The 23655-nt window shown below is 37.8% G+C and overlaps 2 protein-coding genes across 2 annotated transcripts; one reads left to right on the forward strand and one right to left on the reverse strand.

The window, feature by feature from the left end:
• Nucleotides 1-498: 498 nt before the first annotated feature.
• Nucleotides 499-5159, reverse strand: LOC306858977 (uncharacterized protein; the record flags this gene model as incomplete). Its single annotated transcript, XM_079399794.1, has 7 exons — nucleotides 499-1460; nucleotides 1770-1897; nucleotides 2358-2535; nucleotides 2691-3035; nucleotides 4027-4190; nucleotides 4669-4815; nucleotides 5114-5159. The coding sequence occupies 7 exons, from the start codon at nucleotides 5157-5159 to the stop codon at nucleotides 1239-1241; spliced, it is 1230 nt and encodes a 409-aa protein (XP_079255920.1). The 3' UTR covers nucleotides 499-1238.
• A 9367-nt stretch (nucleotides 5160-14526) lies between these two features.
• LOC306852194 (uncharacterized protein) lies at nucleotides 14527-19197 on the forward strand. The gene is made up of 9 exons (XM_079388877.1): nucleotides 14527-14613; nucleotides 14887-14969; nucleotides 15151-15357; nucleotides 15436-15567; nucleotides 15757-15960; nucleotides 16038-16169; nucleotides 16521-16838; nucleotides 16932-17246; nucleotides 17464-19197. The coding sequence occupies exons 2-9, from the start codon at nucleotides 14909-14911 to the stop codon at nucleotides 17805-17807; spliced, it is 1713 nt and encodes a 570-aa protein (XP_079245003.1). The 5' UTR covers nucleotides 14527-14613; nucleotides 14887-14908; the 3' UTR covers nucleotides 17808-19197.
• Nucleotides 19198-23655: the final 4458 nt, after the last annotated feature.

Here is a 23655-nt window from a genome sequence, read left to right on the forward strand (position 1 = left end):
TAAAAATGTAACAATCAAATTAGTGAAGTAAAAGTGAAAACTAATGGAAAGGATCTCTCTCCTGACTTACAATAAGGATGGGTATCGTTAAGGTTTTAATGCTATTCCTAGTCTTACAATACTGCACAGCAAAAATCAGAGTGTTCAATGTACTCTATAGGAGTACACTGAACACTGGTTTCAGTGTATATATAGGTCCAAGAGTTCGGTGTTCAGTGAACACTGTAAAAAGTGTAAAATATATACTCTCAAAATAGAGTGACATTTGAACACCTGGAGAGTTAAAATGAACTCTTATAACTAGCACTTTTTGACACCGTTTCAGTGCTTTTGAACACCTGCAGTGTAAACCTAGAACCTTTGCAGAGCTCATTATTTAACACCTGAAGAGTACAAATGTACTCTAAAGCTGGTACTTTTTTATTTACAATGTTTCAATAGTTTCCAACACCTGCAGTGTAAACCTAGCACCATCAGTGAATGAAAAATACTCCAAGTCAGTGCTTTTTATGTCTGTTTTATTTAACAGTTCATGTATGTTCAAAAACCACAAACTCAGGTTCTACAATACCCCATTTCTCACTGAAATGTTTTTTCCTTTTTGCCTCAGTGTTCAGTTTGCTAAATGGATTTTCAAGGTTGTCAAAATAATCGTCAAACTTTGTTCTGATCTCCTCATCTTTAGAGAGCAATTTTACAACATAATCTTTAACATTTGAATGCAATTGCTCTACAAGTTCCTCCATATTTTCAACAACAGTCGTTATGACATTAGTAGCCACACCACAGCCTTGGAGATTTGCAATAAGGGATGCACACATTTCTTGGGTATGTTGCCTGGTCTCATTACAGCTTTGAGAATTCTCTGGTTGCTCTGGAATTAAATTAACTACGGGTTCATCAGATACATCAACTATGACGGGTTCGTTCTCAAATTGATCTAGACTTTTAGCGCTATGTTTGTTATGGAGATGTTTTCTAAAGCCTGAAAAAGTCCAAAATCTCTGGTGGCATCCAGTCTGGTCACACATCAACTGAAACTTCTTACCAGGATAAAAGGCATGGAAAACATTGAGATGACGGATCAACATTTGAACGGTAACAAAACTAGACTTGCAAACAAAGCATCTGAACATCATAACTCTTTAATTGAGGAGCTTAGCTCTTAGGTCCTTGACTCTGGGAGTTTCGTGAGAATGACCTACATCAATGTTGTAGATGGTGGTCTGCACAAATGTTTACATGCCATTTAAGGCCTGGTCATAGGAGATGCCGAAAACATAATGTGCTTTGAAAAGTTCATCAAAGGCTGACAGGGAAGACTTGCCCTTGCAGGGAAGGAGATCACCATCCAATGCAATGTAGAACTCGTGGATGTGCTTTCTTGTCGTCCCAACTGCCAGGATGTAGGGCTGCCTCCACTGGTTTGGACCAGAGTGCTCCTGAAGGCTGCGACATGACTGTAAGATAACAATAAACTGAAATTAATCTACACTGAACATCACATTTTGATGGACAAGTCACACTCTGATAGAAACCTGTCTGTGACTTCCTAAAGTCACACTCTGATAGAACGAGCACAAGACTGCAATCAAAAGAGGTGAACCCCACTCTCTATTCGCTATGCACTTCAAGGAGGCAAAACATAAATTATCAGACTTAAAATTCTGTGGAGGTGGCATTGAAAAGAAACAGATCAATAATCTGGGGGGGTTACACAATTGCCTTTTGACAATGGCTATTGCCATTGGAGATTAGGACACACTGACCTTATGAAATTTGACTACATGGTCCACAGCTTCCCGGGTACTGATCTTTACAGCTCCCTTCTTTCCACTTGGAGGAGGTGGCAGTAGGTAGACCAGCAGTAGCAGTGAGGCCATGTCACTATCCCAACCTGAGAAGGCAGAAGCACCTGCTTTAAGCATGATATACACCTGACCAAAACCTTTGATACTACATTAATATTAAAACTCAAAACTCTTTCAATAACAATACTAGTTATGCAACTAACAATTTTTTTGATAATCGATTAACCTGTCAATTATTAATCAATTGGTTGGATTAAAATGACAATTTATCAAGGAAATTTTATTCTGCACAATGCTCTCCTTCAAACATTGTGCCAATTGAAGCCTATGAAAACGGTAGTAAATTAATCTACATGGGCTTCAGTCAAGGGTTATTGCGCTTCCATTCCGACCGCCGTTTGATTGATGTAAGGACTTGTTTTTGGTTATCGATTAGTTGCAGCCCTAAAAAATATATTATTTGTCTACACAACTATTTGTCATGGTAAATAAATTAAGCAAGTGGACATTTGAAAGATACACACCAGATTCATGTAAATTATTTACCTGGGACCTCGTCATCCTCATCAGTGTTCTCCTCTGCAGACTGGATGAGATGGTCAAGCAGGGGTGTCTTGCTGATGTCCTTGGCTTGCTCTATTACTTTGGCCTTCAGGAAATCCCATTTCTCAAGGAGTTTTGATGAAGTCTCAGCTCCAAACAACAGGTCAAAGTCTTGCGCCACCTAAAGGGGAGGAAGCAAGCATATGTGTATTTGATGATGGTGGTATAGTGGTAGGTGACCGTTATCAACTTTGAACAGCTGTTCTTGACATTGCAAAAACATAATAAATGTGCTTACAAAAAAAAAATATATATATATAAAAAAATAAAACTTACCAGGCCTTTTGTGTCAAGAAACCTTGGGAACACAGTAAGCACTGTGCTGCATTGCTCAGGATCATGGATCAACTTTTGCCTGTGCTGGAAGGTTTCTCTCATTTTCATGAAGATCTGTTCGTTGTCTGTGCTGTGTTTCAGTAGAGATATGGCCTCACGACACTGGTCTCCCTCCAACTGCTGCGCTTTAGTCACTTCTCTCTCTAAGTTTGGTCCGCTGCTGCCTGTAGTGTGAGAGCTCCTTCTCCTACCCCTATTGGTACCGCCATTGCTGAGTTCTCGCTGTGTGTTTTTAATCTTCCAGGCAATGTAGCCCTCATTGCTGTCTATGTCAAAAAAGTGTTCCTAAAGACAGCATCAACAAAGATGGAAATGTATAAAAAAATAGTTTCAGCATGAATCAATAGAGATCTTTGGAAAAGAAGTGTTAGACTTCTAAAATGCACCACATAATTATTTATTTGTTTATTAAGATTAACCTTACTTTTAAATATGTACTCACATAGCCTTTTTTGGAGTAGGGATCTTTTAGAGAGGGGAACAGTGTTACTATCCCCAATGCATACTGTGCTCTTTTATCCACTGCTCGAATTGAAGGGGGGCTGGGGGGATCCGGGACCCCCCATAAGGCATTAGGGACCCCCCATAAGAAGTAAAAAATAGACTTAGGGGGGTCCCTCAGACATTTTTACTTGGAGTAAGCCATTTAAAAGAAGAATAGTAGCTTATCTCTATTTGTTATGCAACATTAAATAGTATATAGTTATGCATATTATGATCAAATATATTGTTTATTTTGTATAAATTGTATATTGCGAGACTAAGCCCCACCCCCACCAAAAAAAAAAAAAAAGTCTGATGGTGGGGACCCCCCATAAGACTTGATTCAATTCGAGCACTGCTTTTATCCATAGGGGGAGCACGTCTGTGGAATAAATGTTGTGTATTAAAACCAACACACCGGAAAACCTATGATCTGCGCAAGGCCACAGCTCATTGGCCATGGTTGTCATTTAATGATAATCACCTATTTGATTACAACAACCAAATCAGCAATTGAATACTATGAATACACTTTACCAAATCATGCACCATAAAGCATTTTACTTACCCATACTTTTCAAACATTTCAGCAACAACAATGCTGACGAGATCACGGCGTGCTCGGTCCTTCATCTCTCCTGTCATTGCATATTTTGCAAGGATTTTCTCCCCTCCAGGCTTTTGTTCCAGAATTCTTTTGACAAGCTTGACAACAGGGAAAAATGTTATGGTAACAGTAACAGGTAAATGTAATGTTTACAACATAAAGAAAAATGTTCTGAAAAAACATCACCTCTTTGGCTTGTGAGGAACTGTCATCAGTATGTAGACTTTTTGGGGACATCACAAAGGCGTCATCAATGCGCTGTCTTTTTGGGGACATCAGAGAAGCATCACTGTCTGATGAGGGTGATGATAGTGACAAGGTGTCTGTGCACGAGGACTGGATGGGAGAGTCTGAAAAGGGCAAAAAGATAATCATTTTAAAAAAAATATTTCAGTCAATGTTTCCACAGGTTTAAGTGAGGAAAGGTTAAAAAAGGCATGGTGAGACTGCTTCCAGGAAACTGTTTTCTTTGCCATCTATAAATTACATGAGTTTTGGTAGTTAATGTGGCCAGACTTTAAGCAGTTTAGGCCATGATACATTAACTACTAGATGGCAAGACTGACTGTTTTTTTGAGAAGTACTCGGCTCAACAGTCTTACCGGCTAATCCATTTTAACTCAAAAGTATTTTTTCACATCCTTATGTGAACACTGACAGATAAGAGATAAGGTTGGAAATAAGCAAAGTAGTCCTTTAACAGAGAAAGCACAAATCGGGCATTGGTGAGAAGCTACTGTTTTGGTTTTGTGATAGCAAATAAATTACAATGTTAACACATTGGTATTGTTGCCCTGCAATGTACATTGTAATTGTACAACCATTTACCAGAAACTGAAAGAACATTAACAATGGTCCACAGGATGTCTGCTTTTTCCTCCAAGATGTCGCTGAAGACCTCTTCATCAACCTCTGTTCCACTGTCATCCAGCACATACATGTTTGTCTCAGGGGGTATGCTGAACTTCTCTTTAGCTTTGAATACAGAAAAAACATAACACATAAGTTGTTGTGTTAGTTATTATTATTATTATACATTTTATTTATAGGCGCCTTTCTTGACACTCAAGGTCACCTTACATCATCAGCCAACACTGATTTGTTTTATTTATTCTTGTCAGTGGCACTATTAGTCTGTATTTACACATAAGACATGATGCACAAGACATGACACATAAGACATGATGATCTATATTGTCATATCAGATTTTTTTTTTTCACGTCCGTTGCTATGGTTACTACATATCACGGAACGATTATTTACAGAACTCACTCTGGTAAAAGCGGTGGTCACTCCGAAAGTTTCGTCCTCTAAGCATCATGAAAAACTAAACTTTCGACTGGCTAACAATGCATACAATGCTGCAGACGTTAAAATTTAAACTTTTGCTTTTGTAAATAGAAACCGGAGTGCTCACACAAACGTGCACGACGGAAAGAACATCCCCCCTCCCCTCCCTACATTACAATTATATATTGATTCGATATTAATTAATTTAATAATGTTTTTAAAGAATTCAGGCAAATTCATTTGTCTCCGATTACCTTTGGAATGGCTGGTGAAGGCTTATTCTCCCATAGCGCTGACATCAGTGTGTTTCTTACATAACAGAATGCCTTTCAGTCTGTTGATCGTCGACGCAATCAGTTTTTATTTATCATCTTCTAGGCAGTTATCGATAAAATTACAGCAAGCAACATTTCTTAATGTAGCCTAAGTTAGATGTTTGCGCGCCAGGCGAATACACAAGGCGCCAAATACATGGAATTGCACGAGACGTGCTCTCGCGACATTAAACAAAAAATAACGATTTCCAGACGGTTTTATTTATATTTTTAGTTACATCTGACGTCCTGAAAAATAAATTAAAATCAAGCATTTTCCAAACTTTCGAGACTTTGTAGGAACCCTGATTCGGCCAGATGTTTCCGTCACTGCTAAAAAAAAAATAGTCAATGACGGAAAATATTCGGTTAACACGACCTCTGATCTTAACTTCAATTATAAAGAGAATGAAGAGAAGAAAGCTATTAACATTAACTTACCCTCCCTGAGAAATGCTGGATATGATGCTCCATTGAGTTTGATGTAACGTTACTTCTTCTTTCCTTGGTACTGCACTTTGAAAAGCATTGCTGTAGTTTTCCTTACATATTACTACAACATAAAAATACAATTGGTTTATTGAACACGCACAATACCAAATGTAGTGCAAATAAAGTCAGACTCAATCATTTCAGACGGGAATCTGTAAAGTTAGCTTTCAAGGCTAGCTAACGTTAGTCAATTTAGCCTGCACAAGGCGCGAGATTGGGAGCGGCAGCTAACGTTAACAAATGATTGCTGCATTTTCATTTTTAAATTTCATTTAATGGTCAACGATCAACGTTAACGTTACCACTAAAAAATACTTTTACCAGATTTAACATTCACAATTACTTTAGCTACCATTGGTATAGTAAGTTAGCTAACTTAGTTAAACTAAATTACAAAACGTCACGCCTCTTCTAACTTCTACATTAGCGTTTTTAGTGTTTTCGTTATGATAATTAAAACAAGACAACCAGGAATATTCGGCATGATTCACTTGGTGATTTCTTACCTAACTCACGGTCCCGCAGAATCAAAATGTCGACGACGTCTTCGAATGTCAGTTGGAAACTGGTGTCCACGAGGCTGCATCATGATTCAACCAATGACAATGCGTAGTCGATCTGATGACGTATCGAAACCTAAACTCATGTGCGGACGGGACAGCAACAGATTGACTCTCAAAGAGTTCATCATCCCACTATTTACACTACAACAGCTCCACATCAACACTGAACCAATGCACTAACACTTGAGAGAGTTTCTGGTGAAACCTAACAAGTGTACTCTAAGCCTAGTTTACTCCAAAGTGTATAAATTATACTCTGGTCATCAAAACTCTGGGATTTTAACACTCTGACATTTGCTGTGTGCTTATCGTTGTGGAGCTTCTTATTGGCTCTTAAAAACCCCCCAAAACAAACAAACAAAAACACTTGGGTGGCTTTATATTCTGAAATGTAAAACCTACAGCAAAGAAATGTATCTATTTGTAAATGCACCAATATGAAGTATGACATCAGATTTTCTCCTTAAAGATATAGTTCACCCAAAAATGTCATTAATTACTCACTCTCATGTCATTCCAACTCCCTAAGATGTTCGTTCATCTTCGGAACATAAATTAAGATATTTTTGATCAAATCCGAGAGCTTTCTGACCCTCCATAGACAGCAACAGAACTTCCACGATCAAGGCCCAGAAAGGGAGAAAGCACAATGATATAATTTACAATAAAACATTTTGACATTGTTCTTCGGGGAGGAACTCCGTCTTTGAGTTCATCTCAATCTCACAGTTAAATCTGCTGGTTCTTAAGATGAACTATATTAACTGAAATATTTAGATAGTGTTTCAGTCATATCACTTGTAATAGCTCGTTAGGACAGATTTAAACAAATTATATTTTATTGCTTGATGCATTATTGTGTCCCATTTGCTAAGGACGCGGCATCAGACCTGAAAGTGCTGGATCTGAAGATCTACTTACTGTGATTGTTTTTTGTATTACTGCGTAGAGCAAATAAATTGATTGAAACGCTTCCCACTTGCAGAGCAGTGATACGGTTTCTCTCCAGTGTGGATCCTCTCATGTGTTTTCAGACGTCCTGAATGACTGAATCTCTTGTCACAGTGGGAACACTTGTACGGTTTTTCTCCAGAGTGAATCCTCTCATGCATTTTTAAACCGTTTGCTGAAATAAAAGTTTTTTCACACTCAAAGCACATGTACTCTCCCACACCGGTATGCATTTTTTGATGTCCTTTCAAATGTTCTAAACGTGAAAATCTCTTTCCACATAAAGAACATGAATATGTGTATGAACTCTCAGGTGTTTCGTCAGAACTGAAGCCCACAAAAATGTTTTGCCACACTGATGACATGCATTCAGTTTCTCTCTATAGTGTGGATGTTCATGTGTATTTTAAGGGTTTCTGATTTTGTGAAACTCTTTCCACACTGATCACAAGTGAATGGTTTCTCTCCAGTATGAATTCTCATATGTGCCGCAAGGTGTACTTTTAGTGTGAAACTCTTCCCGCACTGATCACATGTGTAAGGTTTCTCTTCAGTTTGGATCATCTCATGTGTTTTCAGATTTATTGACTTATTGAATCTCTTGTCAGAGTGTGAACACTTGTATGGTTTCTCTCCAGTGTGGATCCTCTCATGTTTTTTCAGGAGTCCTGACTGATTGAATCTCTTGTCACAGTGTGAACACTTGTAAGGGTGGATATTCATGTGCTCGATAAGGTTTCCTTTCTGTGCAAAACTCTTCCCACACTGAACACATATATACGGCTTCTCTCCAGTATGAACTCTCATGTGAACATCAAGACTATATTTGCTTGGGAAACTCTTTCCACACTGAGCGCAAGTGAAATACTTTTTGGCTCTTCTTTAAATATTTCTGTTTGGTTTGAGAGCAACTCAAAGATTTTTCTTCAGTTTTGACAAGGCTTTTCTTTTCAACTTCACTTGGTTCTTCATTATCTTCAATCAACTCTGAAATCAAATAATTTTCAGTAACTTTTTTTTAAAAAAGAGAGAGAGACAGGGTTTCTGCAGGGTTTAGTCAGTCAAATTTAAGACGTTTTAAGACCTTTTTATGACCATTATGATTTAAATTTATGACCTGCACGAATTACGAAAAATAACTTCAGACAATAACTCAAGAACACAGGAACAACACTTAACAATTGTAAATTGTAACATTGTAAAGTAACAAATATTTTATGGTTTCAAGCCAGTGTTGCCAACTTCTTTCGATGGAAAGTTTGAAAAGTCGCTAAATGTCGCCAGATGACGTCTTGCGCTAATTAGCATATTCATGACATCATCGCGTCATATTGCCTTTTACATTTGTTTGTCTCTCTGTGCTCATACTGTATTTTAATGCAGCCAAATTCGTAATACAACTGTTTTCCTTTATATATTTTACTGTTTATGTTGTCAGTCAACGGGATAAATATGAAATAGTGACTGAAACGCAGCCCTTTAAGAATACATAACCAGCTCTCCCTTCCCAGAAGTTAGTCTGCACAAAAATCCTAATTTATAATTGAGCCGTTGTCTGATGAATTCAAATAATACACACAAGATAAGACAAGACAATTCCTGTGCTGTGATTTCGGCTATATTTGCATGTAAAATTAGAGATCTCTCATCTTCTCTCTGTTGTCTTTAATTAATTCAATCTTTGCAGATTTTAGCGCTCTCTGGTGGTGTGATGCTCATTTCACTTGTAGGCTGATGGAAATATTCCAGCATTTATTGGTGAAATCACCGATGGTGTTATTGTTGCAAGTAGGGCTCGCTGCAGTCCACAAGATCCAGGGGGCGTGGTTGGATCCACATCTAGGGGGTGGAGATTGGTAGGTTTAGGGGTGGAGATGGGTGGGTTTAGGGATCAGGGGGTGGAGATGGGTAGGTTTAGGTATATGTAAGGCGGGAGGAGTTGGATCTGGATACAACCACCCCCCCTGGATCTTGTGGGCTGCAGCGAGACGCTCCTCGATTGTTGTGTGAGGAGCTTCGCTGAACATGAATTTCTGTGTGGAAGCAGCAGATTTGCCAAAATCAATAAATTATTATTATTTTTACTTATTTACACATTCAAGCATTTATGTAAGTGAAGCAGACGTCTATATTACTATATTAAAAGTATCAGTATTGTCACAAAAAAACTATTATATTTGAAATGCTCATTCAGTAACACTGCACTCACATATGTGGTAATTCACACATTCTATATTCTTTCTTTTATAACTTTTTCCAATTTTCATTAAGAACTCCAGGTAAATAAACACTAGAACACACAATATCTAAATATAGTTTGGTTTCCTAATAACTGCATTCAAAGCACTAAAGTAATTAGATTGTGTGATAAAATCTTTAAGCAGAAAGAGCAACACAATGGGCAATTTGGTAACACTTTAGAATAGGGAACACTTATTCACTATTAACTACGACTTTTCCCTCAATACACTCCTAATTGGCTGCCTATTAATAGTTAGTAAGGTAGTTGTTAAGTTTAGGTATTGGGTAGGATTAGGGATGTAGAATAAGGTCATGTAGGATAAGGCATTAATATGTGCTTAATTACTACTAATAAATGGCTAATATTCTAGTAATATGGATGCTAATTAGCAACTAGTTAAGAGACCCTAAAATAGCGTGTTACCGAAAATTTTAATGATTCCAGTGTCTATTATAAACCTGTTCATATTTATGTTTAAAAAGTCCCACTATCTAAGCTCAATATGAAGTATTCAGCAGTATCTGTTTTCCAGTTTATCCTGCAAAAAACTACAACAGATATGATCTGCCTGAGATAACCATCAGAGAAATAACGTTATAAAATCAAATCGCAGCTGCAAAACTTCTCATCCAAATCACGAGACATTCAGTAACAGTGACATTATCACTATAAACATAAAAACAATAATTCGCACTAACATACAGAAACACACAATTAATGAACTTATCATGTTTTCCACACATGCTTGTTGCCTGCTGTTCTAGTAAGTCAACAAACACAAAAGCGGTGTACTCGATTAAAACAAGGCAGAAATGACCTCGTATATTGTTGCATACCGTGTAAAATGTGTTTTACAGCTGTTTTAAATAAGAGAAATACCGTGAACTGCTCACCTCAGAGGACTCGACGCTGACGGAGGGAGCGCGCGCGCTGGCGATGACGTCACGAGTCGAAATCATGAAAAAAGCGCCAAATTCTATTTAAAAGAACACAACAATGGTTCGCCAAACAACGCGCGGCACAATCACTTTACCTCAAGCATAATCCCTGGAATCCAAACTTGAAATCGAAGAAGAAAACATGATTAATCACAAAGTCTCTTCTAGAATGCGATTGAACTAAAACGCATGATTATATCACACAAAGTTTGTTGATTTCGATATTATCGCACACAGTTTGGCAAGATACAATTAGCTTGATAATGTTCATGTAGAAGTAATACATAGTAAGTGTAATTTCTTTATTTCTCTGAACGCAGAACTGATCATGTAAGAGCTTATCGATATAGACTTTCGTAATGTAGCCCGAGCCTGATGAATACTGGGTTCTGGTACCCATCACTACGTACAAGAGAAGCAAAGAACGATTAGTTGCAAAGCTACACGAGATTATATCTTGTATCTATATGGAAGACCAAGTCATTTTAAAAACAACTAAGAAAACGATTTAAAAATAAATCTGTTACAGTACAGCCTCTTCTACAGCTTCCTGAACAAGAACGGTTTGTAAAAAGCCTCTGTTTTCCTTCATGAAATGTAGGCAAATTACTGGTGATACATATGAATTATGACAATTGAACATTATGTGAATACTCATAAGAAAGCACAATGATATCATGAAGCAAAATGATGTACAAAAATAAAACTTTTGACTGTTATTTGAAGAGGAACTCTAGTTGATCTGAATCAGTCAAAGCTGCTGGGTTTGAAGATGAAGATGAACATTATACACTGTGAAAACTTTAGATAATGTTTGTTTGTCATGTCGCTTAAAACTGGTTAGGACAGATTATATTTATTGCTATAATTCTGTTCATATTCATACATCGATTTAAAATGTTCCACATGGATCATATAGGCTCAGTCTAAGTATTTAGCAGTAGGTATGTTTTTAATTTTAAACGTAATGCAACTAGGTAGCTGAGGCAGCTTAATCAAAAATACTGTATGAATGCATCTCAGGAGACAGGAAGTGAAGCTATAACATTGGATTGGGATGTGCTTTGTTGCCTTCCTATTTTGGAAAAAAAAATCATTTGAAAGCAGGCTTTTTCAGTGCTGTAAATGCTTTAGGTTCGATATTCGCTGGATATTTGCCTAGGCAATTATTTTGGGGGAAAAAAAATACATAAATGTAATTAAATGTTAATTAGTGACCAGACTGACTATGGCTGACATTTTGCCAATATCTCTCTTCATATTTTTGCAGTATGCAGTTATTTTAGAAAAATTCTAAGTGAAGAACCAAATTGCCTATCAGAGCTATGCAGATGATATCCAGGTTTACCTAGCCTTATCGCCAACTGGCTACAGCCCTACTGACTTGACTTTATGCCAATGCATTGATGAAATTAACAGTTAGATGTGCCAAAATTTTCCTCAGTTATACAAGGAGAAAACTGAAGTCATTGCATTTGGAAACAAAGATGAAGTTCTCAATGTGAATGCATATACCTTGACTCTAGGGGTGAAACAACTTAAATTCAAGTCAAGAATCGTGGTGTGATTCTGGAGTCAGACATAAGCCCTATTCGGACGGTAATTGTTTCTCGTAAGTGATTTTCACCATTTACAGGGGATAGTTGGTGATTTTAATGCCGTCCAAATCCAGGATGTCTGTGTTTTTCTCTCACCACCCCCGTAAAAATCCCCGGCCGAATTACCTACTGTGTTTTGACAAACACTAAGGTCGTGTGTTAATTTAATTGCAATCCGAATCCACATCCACATCCAGTGTTTAAACCCTTTTTGAGCACTCCCGAACACCGTAAGGTAACGTTGTACTTCGGTGTAATTTGCATACATATTTATTTCTGAAATGCTGGAAAGTATTTTACAATACTTCATAACTGCTCCAGCACAGCGACTGGGAGCAGAAAAAGAAGAAAAGTACGTAATCATTCGAAATTGGTCTTTATTATGGCAGAAGCAGGTATGCAATATAATTTCAAAAATGTATTATAAACAGATATACAATGCATATAATTATATAAAAATATAGCACGTCTATTTTTCTATTTTTAAACAGGAGATTTAAATAATCAAATAATAAATAGGATTATTATAAAATATGCTTGGAATTTTGGACATTTTACACAATAATAAGAATAAATTTGTAAATAAAATTCAAAATTCAGAAACAATTACTGTCCGAATCAGGCTTTAGTTTCAAGTCAAGTCAAAGCAGTAACTAAATCAGCATACTATCATCTCAAAAACATTGCAAGAATTAGATGTTTTTGTTTCCAGTCAAGACTTGGAGAAACTTGTTCATGCCTTTATCACCAGCAGGGTGGATTACTGTAATGGTCTCCTCACCGGCCTTCCCAAGAAGACCATTAGACAGCTGCAGCTCATCCAGAACGCTGCTGCCAGGATTCTGACTAGAACCAGAAAATCTGAGCATATCACACCAGTCCTCAGGTCCTTTCACTGGCTTCCAGTTACATTTAGGATTGATTTTAAAGTACTTTTACTCGTTTATATATCACTCAATGGCCTAGGATCTAAATACATTGCAGATATGCTCACTGAATATAAACCTAACAGACCACTCAGATCATTAGGATCGAGTCAGTTAGAAATACCAAGGGTATTTAGTTGGGTTTTTAGCTGTTATGTCACCCGCAGTTGGAACCAGCTTCCAGAAGAGATCAAATGTGCTAAATCAGAAAACATAGTTGAGCTTCAGTGAATAGCGCAGAACACAGTTGGCACACAAGATAGGAGTATGGAGTATGTATTTCATTTTAATATCTCGCAGCTGCCTTTGTCATAAAAGTTATTGAAATGTGACATAACTGTTACTCAACAGGCGAGCACAGCGAGGTGCATGTGAAATGTTCAAGCTGAAAACCTTCTGCAGATCAATTCAGATGGTGCTTTAAATTTGTATTATCCAAGTTATTTATAATTAACTCTATTATTGTAAGTGTATTAGTTATGTTTTTTTTCTATCAACAACATGACAAACAGAAGCACATGATTGCATTGCCCTGCTGAAAAAATAAACAAACAATAGAAACCAACACATATATTTTCATGGTTCCCACTACAAAGACCATTACAAACATTACATACCATCAATAAAAAAGAAAGTGTTTCCAGTAGTGTGTTTTGGCCATATTCGATTAGGATTTAGTGGTTTTAACAAGCCACCAATAGAAGGCGACAAATTACCAGTGTTTCCATCAAAACCAATACAGTTACCATTATAACCCGTAAAACCATAACAAATTCTGTGATGGTTTCTATTGTTCTTGTTGTTTTTCCAGCAGTATGGTGTATCTTACTTTAGAGTATCTTTACTGCATAACCTTTATCTGTATTACTGATATTTAACTCATATATAAAGAAAATGAGTTAACCTGAAATTTTAAACAGAATCACTTTATTGACCATATAGCCACTGTATTTGTAAAACAAATCATGTGACAAACACATTTTACCAAATAGAATAGCGAATGTTCATTAATAGTCATTAACACTCTCATTTGCATAACTGTAAGGATATTAAGTGCCTTAACTTGATACAAAATTCCCGTTGCCATCAGGCTCTTAGTATATTGTTGGCCTTAATTGTAATGTTCAGTTTTAAAGTAATATTTCCTGTGTATGTGCACGAGTTTGCTGTGTTCATCCTCCCTTATGATTTTCACCTAACAGTTGACAAATTTGGCCTTGAAAAAAATAAATGGTAAACTGATGTAGGAGGCCTTAAGATAATCTGTTCATTTGTTTATCCAATCAAGTATGAGAGTTTTTATTCTAAAATCAATGAATATGCGTAACAAGAAGAGTATAACCAATAAACTGCAAGAAGGAGACTGAAGCAAACCACTGTGTGTGTCTCGTTCTTCGTTCTTCCTGTGTGTCTGCACAAAGAGGATCTGAAGCAGAACGGATGGAAAAACAGAGCAAAGTTTGTAGTAAGACTTTGCTGACGAATGGATTTTTCTTAGCTCAGATATGCTGACAGACAACTTGTTTTTAAATGCCTGTTGCAGTTGTGAAACTTTTTAAATTAAGCTTTTTTGTAAATAAACATTTGAGTTGTCTTCAAATCTGATTACACTGTTTGATCTGAGCTTCACAGTAGTTGACCTGATTTGGTTATTATTTAACGTAGTTTAATGACGAGATGTTTTGCAACTAATTCAGCTGTGAATTGTGTTCCGGTCTCTGCTGTCTCCAGTATTTCCAGCAAGAAAAGAATCATGTCTCTTCTGTGGCCTCTGCTGTTTCTTCTTGTTTCAGCACAAAGTCGAACCCTGTTTGGTTAGTAAACCGTTGCTTTTTAAATTTGAAATACGTTGCTTGCAGTACTTGTAATTTTTCATGAGTTTTATAAAAATATATTTGTATAATACATTGTTAAACACTTTATTGAATGGTATAAACATTTTGTAAAGCAATTTTCATTAAAATTTCTCTTTGAATCTTCTGTCTCTGTCTGAAGATGACAGACTGAAGCAGCCGACACAGGAGGGCAGCGTGAGACTTGTTGGAGATCTGGCTTCAGCTGGTCGTGTGGAGATCTACCATAATGGACGTTGGGGTTCAGTTTGTGATGACGGATGGGACCAGGCTGGAGCACAAGTGGTGTGTCGTCAGATGGGTTTTTCTGGAGCCATAACAGCCACGTCTGGAGGACGTTTTCCAGCAGGTATGAACTTCTCATAGTTTGATTGTTACACACTTGTCTTTCTTTTTTTTTTTACCCAAATTCTGTTGATTTTTTGAGGCTGTGGTCCAATCTGGATGGATAACATGAAGTGTAACGGCTTGGAGAGCTCACTGTCTGAGTGCAGCTTCAGCGGCTGGGGTGTTTCTGACTGCAAACATGAAGAGGATGCAGGAGTCGTCTGCGAGGCTGGTACGGCACAGCACAGAAACTTAAGAAATCAGGATTAATCACTTCATTTCCCCTTGTGCAACGTTTGTAACACTGGGGCCTACTGACATCCTTAAAATATTACATGATAATGTCAGACTATTGGCCGGCCTCTGGGTTTTCACCTGATTCTGTTCATATAATCTTTGAATCTTCTGTCACTGGCTGAAGATGACAGACAGAAGCAGCCGACACAGGATGGCAGCGTGAGACTTGTTGATCAGGCTTCCTCTGGGCGTGTGGAGGTCTACCATGATGGACAGTGGGGTTCAGTTTGTGATGACGGATGGGACCTGACTGAAGCGCAAGTGGTGTGTCGTCAGATGGGTTTTTCTGGAGCCAAAAATGCCACGTCCGGAGGACGTTTTCAAGCAGGTATGAACTCCTCAGCATAGTTTGATTGATACAAACTGGTCTAATTTTTTTACCCAAATTCTGTTGATTTTTTTGAGGCTGTGGTCAAATCTGGATGAAAAACGTTAAGTGTAAAGGCTTGGAGAGCTCACTGTCTGAGTGCAGATTCAGAGGCTGGGGTGTTTCTGACTGCACACATGAAGAGGATGCAGGAGTCGTCTGCGAGGCTGGTACGGCACAGCACAGAAGCTTAAGAAATCAGGATTAATCACTTCATTGCCCGTTTTGTAACTTTTGTATCACTGGGGCCTACTGTCATTTACATTTGCATCTTTAAAATATTACATGATCACGCCCCATTATTGGCTGGCCTCTGGGTTTTCTCCTGATTCTGTTGATTTCAAATGTATGGATCAGGATGGAAATAACTGACTGATTTCATCCAGTACCCTAAAGTAAAAACTGGAGAAAAGTCATGTAAAGTCTGTCTTATCAAGATTTAAGAGAAATTAAATCAAAGCAAAAATAACTTGTGGTGCTGCAGTTTCATTATTTATAAAACTGAATTGTTTTAATTTCAGGGGATCCACAAACACCAACCCAGAGCTTGGATCCACAAAAACCAACCCTGAGTTTAGTTCCTGTAACGACTCAGAAAAGTACATTTGTCATGTGTGTTATTGAGGGTTTCTACCCCAAGCACCTCACTGTACAATGGAAAGAAAATGATATCAACATCTCTATACTGTCAAAACTGGAGTATGAACAGAATGCTGAAGGTCTTTACACAGCGTACAGTCTTTATAAAGTCAGCAGTGAGACATGGGACACAAATTCTTGCTATACCTGTGAGGTCACACACCAACAAAAAACTATTTCTGTAACTAAGAACTTTAATGGTAAGTCATCTAATTTTGGTTTGCTCATAAGCTTACACTCTCACTTCTATAAATCAAAATGTACACGTTTAATCTTTTTTTTCTTACTCATAGCTAAATTGTCACTGGAGCTGAAGCCACCAATCGAGAGAGAATTATTTGTCAATGACAAAGTTGTCTTGGAAGCTGTTGTTTCTGGAGATGCAGAGGCAGTGGAAGTAGCTTTAGTTTCATGCAATGTGAAGAATGGACCTGTAATGAGTGTAATAGGAACTGTACAGTTTTCTCTGGCCATTTCACAGTTTATAAAAATCACCAACATCATTGTTGATGCAAATAAATGGTTTGATGGTGAAAGGGTCACCTGCACAGTTCATGACACAAACTGCAACAGAGACATCAAGCAGGAGATCTTTTTTGATAAAGGAGGTAAATAATCAATATAAATAATCAACTTTGCGGCTCTGTGTGCATTCATAGATGATGAAAGTTTGAACATAATTGTAGTGTCTGACAGAAAATACAAGCACATTTGAAATGCTTAGACACACTGTCAATACTTGGCTTGTTAAACTATTGTTATTCACTATTGTTTGATTCTTCTGTTTGATTGTATAATGAATCTTTATCATTCTCTTCAATTCAGATGGACAGAAACCCAGTGTTGTCATTTACACACCTCAGAATATCGACACTGACCCTGTCTCTCTGGTGTGTGAAGTCACCAGCCCTAAACTTGGCAATGTCTATATCATGTGGAAAGTGGGCGATGAGCCTTACATAAAGGGCTCAACCAGTGCTCCCATCCATCAAAATAATTCCATGTCTGTTCTCAGCATACTAACAATGACAAAACAACAGTATTACCAGTATTACCGGTACTCCATCACCTGCACAGTCATGCATGCCAGCATGCATAATAGAAGATCTCCACTACAAGTTTCAACATCCAAAAGTAAACAGCCAGAATATTCATGTGATTACAAGTAATGTATCAAACAGTGTTTATCTGTTGCTCACTTCTATGTTCTTCAGTGCTTCTGTCCTGTGTCTCTCGTCTGATTATATATCTTTGGTGTTTTTGTGCATTTTTTTGTCTATATCTGTATCACTGAACTGCATAAATCAAACATCAATGCCAAATTACAGTCCAAACTATGTGTTTAATTTGTTATTGCATGCAAATAAATATGTTCATACAAAACATACTCAGTATAAATATCATAGTGTGAAAAATCAATAGTTTTCAAGACACCGTCCTCTCACTGTACTGCTGTTAACCCATTCATGCCATGTAATATAATCTAACATTTTCAAATTGTTCCTCAAGAGTCCCTACTATCACATGATGAGTGAATGAATTTAATTGATTTGTATTCAATAACAACACACTGTAAAGAAGGCAATAAATCAAATAAAGTTTTGCAAATGAAAATTAAGGTATTGAGGTTATTTCAAACATTTAACTAACGTTATAAAGTGAGTTTGGAGCAAAAACATGGTTTTAAATCTCTAAACTGTCGTGCTTTAATGCTATGCTATGCTTTCATGTTATCTTTACTTTTTACTTTACTTTTAGTCATTTAGCAGAAAGTAACTAAAACTAAAAGTCAAAACTCTGTAAATACTATATACACACATTTAAGAAAATAAAGAAATTAAATAAAATTGACAAATGCATACAACAACATTTCAATAGTAAATATTTAAATGAAAACAAAAAATGAGCTAAAAACAATTCAAAATATTAAAACAACAAAAGGTATGAATATAATAATGCTTCTAACATAACACGAAGCTAAACACCAAAAAACAACTACATGTGTATGTACAGCCACACACATATACATATACATACATACAAAAATAAATTCAATAAATATATTATTTCATTTCCATATAGTATTATATTATCTATATGCACTTGTTACCAGAAGCGATTGTTTTGTGAATTATTTTTTAAAAGTAAAGATAACTATGTTGCAAAGTCATTGCTTTTGCTCTGTTTCATTTATATTTTGCAGTTCTTTATTTTTTTGCAAAAAGCACTTTTTTTCTCTCAATAACTCAATTTTTGTTTGCAAAACACTGTCTTGTACTGTTGTAATGAATGTTTTTCTCAGTGTCCTGTATTGTTTTGCACTACATGATCAAATGTGCACTTTATGTAGGTTTCAGTACTTTGTGTTTCTGCACTCTTATAATGACTTTTTTAAATAAATTTTTTTATGTTAATTTATATTGCTATCTCTTGTGTTGTGTTATTGTTTTTGATTTATGTCGTTCTGCATAACGCCTTGGTCCCGGAGGAATGTTGTTTCATTTCACAGTGTACTGTACTGTATATGGCTGAAATGAAAATAAAAGCCTGCTTGATTTGACTACTTGACTTAACCTGCTGCGCAGCAGTAACAGACAGATTCCAGACCTCCAGACGTCCACTCCTTTAAATATGCTTTAATCAAGGCCAGTAGGATCTCATGCCATTCACAGAGAATCCCCCTAACAAGAAGAATACAACAGTTTATATAGTGCATGGCAAAGGTAACATGACAAGAATCATTTTTCTTCAATATGATTGGTTCTTCATATGTGCAATTCAGCAAACCTCCTCAGTGTGTGTGTGTGTGTGTGTGTGTGTGTGTCACTGGCAAAACAAATTTGTTTTTTGATGACTTGAGCTTGTTCCTCAAGTCATGGGTTGTTGTGCTTATTTTTATATTCAGACAGCTGTCTTGTCCATATGTTTCCGTTATTACAACACACAAAGTGTTGGTACATTTCGTTCTCTAAAGCATTCAAATGTAATGCCTGCAAGGAAAATTAATTAAGATTAACTTTAAACGTTTCCTTCACTATAACATATATATATAGGCTATGTAAACATTCAAATTTGTTTATATTTACAAAATACATTTAAGTTGGTCAGTGAAAACATTGGAAATATTTTCGTTTGTCAGTTAAATAAAAGTTAGAGATAATTAACAAATCACAGATTCTTGATTTCACTGCATTTTATAAAATGTCCTAACTTTTTCTGATTTGGGGTTGTATATATATATATATATATATATATATATATATATATATATATACACACACACACACACACATATATATATATAAACACTGTGACTTTTTTAAACTTTAATCATCATCTTGATATCCTGTTTTAATGTTAATGATTTCTCACAATAATTTTGATTATTATTATTTAAAATATATTTAAAAATTCTACAATATTTTTTTCCACATCATACAATATTGATATTTGTCAATATGGAAGGAAATGTTTTCCACAAGGTTGTTAGACCTTGAGAATGAAGTAACTTTGATGTAACGTAACTTTGTTCATTAAGATTGTTTTTAACTGAAACCACATGAAACTCCTTTTATTTCCTCCTGAATTCTATGTGTTCTATTTTATTGTTTCTCCTGTATCCTGCGTTTTATGATTCAGTACAAATTTATCATAAAAATGGTGTCCAATGAAATGAATTTATAAAATGTTAACAATTGAATCAATCTTTTAAAATATTATTGCCACGCAACATGCAGGTCTAACAAACATGCACAATGAAGAAGATAAAGGTAAACAGTCTTTAATGAATCCACACAGAGGGCAATTCAAAGCAGGCAGGCAGGAGACACACGTATAACATCAACATGCACAATACTGGACAAAGGAAAACTGAACAGGCTAGAACAGGGATGGGCAACTTCGGTCCTGGAGGGCCACTGTCCTACAGAGTTTAGCTCCAACCCTAATCAAGCACACCTGCTTGTAGCTTTCTAGTGATCTTTAAGACCTTGGCTGTGTCCAAATTCAGGGTCTGCATCCTTCGGAGTACTCATTTGAAGGATGTTACGTCACAGCGCCGCGACGAAGGCTGTCCAAATTCGTAGGATCCTTCAAATGCGGCCCACAAATACGTCCTCCTTTTCCCCGAATTGGAAGGATGGGTGTGGTGGATCCTTTCCCGTCCTACCTATCCCATAATTCTTTTCGGCAGAGCGTAATGGCGGACGAAGCGAGCGGTAGCGGAGTGGGAGAGGAGTTTCTCTGACAAAACAAGCTAAAGTTTATGCTTCGGCTCAATGAATTTGTAGGAGAAATTAGTAGAATACTTAAAAACAAATAAAAATAGGCTATAATGGCTTACCTGGATGTGACTGTCTTGTAGTCTGATATAAAAAAACTCTCCGACAACGAGCAAAGAAAGTATTAAATTTATTTAATTGCTTTATTTCTTCCAAAAGAATTAAAATGAGGAGAATAACTCTTTGTTTGTCCATTTTCCCGCTTCTTGCTTGGCGCTGTCACGGTTGCTAGGCGACAGGATATGAGCAACGGGTAAGGGAGGGAACTGAAAGAAGGGTAGGCTGTCCAAATTCACAAACACCGACTTCTGGGTTTTGCGGACGTCGGAGGATCCCTCCTCCTTCAACCGGGTAGGAAGGATCCTAAGGAGGATGCGGATCCTAAGGAGGATGCAGACCCTGAATTTGGACACAGCCCTTGATTAGCTGGTTCAGGTGTGTTTGATTAGGGTTGGAGCTAAACTCTGCAGGACAGTGGCACTCCAGGACCGAAGTTGCCCATCCCTGGGCTAGAACTACAGTAGGGTTGCTAACGAGGTACTGACAGGTGAGGATGATCAACTAAATAGGTGTTATGTGTCCATTTCTTGTTAGTTCCTGTTTTGCTCTTATTTGGATTTTCCTGTTCTTGTTTCCTTTCATTAGCTAATAATCGTTTAGTCTTTTCAACTGTGGTTCATTAATCATCTCTTTTACTCCTTTGTTTCTGTTTCTTTATAGGCATTCAGTTTTGTTCTAGCTTTCATAGAGTCTTAAAGTAAAGTTATGTTAATGCTGACTTTGTTATTGATTTCATTTGTACCATTAAAGAACCTGATTATTCTGAATCCCTCGTTGTCCTTACTTCCTGGATCAGGATTCTGTTACAGAAGACTCGACCAAACTGAAAGCTGGAGTCCGCGGCGATGGCGTTCAATGCCCACCTCCTCACCCTTATCTGGTGCGATCTCCCCTTCGTGGAGTACGCCGGGGAATTCTGCAGGCTCACCGCGGTGACAGAGCTGCACGGCACGGCCATCCTCCATCTATTCCGACTCGGGGTCTGTTACCACCACCCCATGGACCACCCAGACACCACCGGATTGTGTTGGAGAGAAGGGATCTTCCAGTGTCTGGGCTCGAGTCGGAACCAACCCGCCGTCCGTGTCGAAGCCTGTTTACCCACGAAAAGTGAAGTGGACCTCCAATAGCGCTGACCTGAGGGTGAAATTACTGGACCCGTCTATAACATCTGTCAGGTCAGCGCTGAAGTCTAAACCCTGTCGCCCTGTCAGCCGCCGTCCACGGGGAAATTAACGCCGCTGTCCACGTCTCTCCCTAGCCAGTTGCCGTCCGTGGCCAACGCAAGACAGCCGCTGTCAGTGGCCAACCCAAGTCCGTCGGCAGAGAACATGGCAAGCCCGCCATCTAAGCAGATGGTAAGCCCGCCAGAGAATCGAAAGTGCTCTCCAGTGCCTGCTCCTCGCCAGTGCCGTTCAGTGCCCATGCCCCTAAGTGCCCGCGCTTCCAGAGTGCCCCACAGAGCACGCTCCTTCTGAACTGCCCCGAGAAGGGAATTTCCTCAAGAATATTTTAGGACGGGGGCGTATAGCCATGGCCGCTGTGGTCGGGCCAAGGGCCAAGGCTACTAAGGCTCCTGACCTGCCATGGCCGTCCAAGCTCCCTGATCCGCTCTGGCCTCCAGAGTCCCCTGATCCGCCCTGAAGGCTTCTTGTCTTTGGCATGAGGGTATAAAATACTGAAGTCCTGAGCAATCTGAAAATTAATTAAGAAAAGGAACAGATAAAACCACACTATAAGAGTACAACCACCATCCAATTTATGCAGTTTGTAAAAAATCTTCATCACCCAAATGAAGTTAATTGTTGTAATGGTTGTGTTTTGTATGGCAATGAAGCATGGGTACCTGAGATGATTCTCAGTGACTCACAAAAATTCCCATTCTACAGCTGATAACCATTTGCTTAGGACAGGGGTGTCCCAACTCTGTCCTGGAGGGTCACTGTTCTGCAGAGTTTAGCTCCAACCTTAACAGGTGTGTTGAAGAAAGTTGGAGCTAAACGTTTTTTTTTCTTACCTGGCAATAAAGTGATGCGATCAGTCACAGTAGCTCGGCGCTCATTTGTGGTCTGTGATCGCTGTGCTGATGCTGAACTGTGACTGTGGAGGTGCTTTCTGATATTACAGAGTCGTTCCTCCAAAAACCCTGTGGCTGGATGGCGGTATCGCCCTGGTGTATACCATACTCCCTAAAATATCAACATAAATATGTTAAAGGGATAGTTTAGTTTATGTCTTCAGTATATCTTCTTTGTGTTATTCAAAAATACTACTGCAGTGTGAAGGTAACCATAGTTCTGGGCATACTCACATATCCACTGCCCTCTGAATCTCTAAGGCATGGGGATTGTGATACCAGGGCCAGAGCTAGCTCTTTTTTTTTGGTCTGGTGATGGACTAGTAGAAGGATTGTATAGATATTAGGTTACTTATGAGTAAACTATATTTACAGCCTATGACTGACTTTATGTAAAGTAGAACAATGAATAAAACATCACTTACTATTCTCCAAACTTCTCCATTAAATGGGACACCAAAATGCGAACCATTTTCCTTCTGTCTTCAAGACATAAGTTGTGGTTTCGTTCCAAAGACGAGAGAATGGAAGACCGATGTGCGCATCCCTCTAAAATCTGTCGTATATCCTTATTGGAGAAAAACAATACTTTAGAATTAT

This window comes from Barbus barbus (genome assembly GCF_936440315.1).
Source record: "Barbus barbus genome assembly, chromosome: 3".
In the NCBI taxonomy this organism is placed as follows: Eukaryota; Metazoa; Chordata; class Actinopteri; order Cypriniformes; family Cyprinidae; genus Barbus; species Barbus barbus.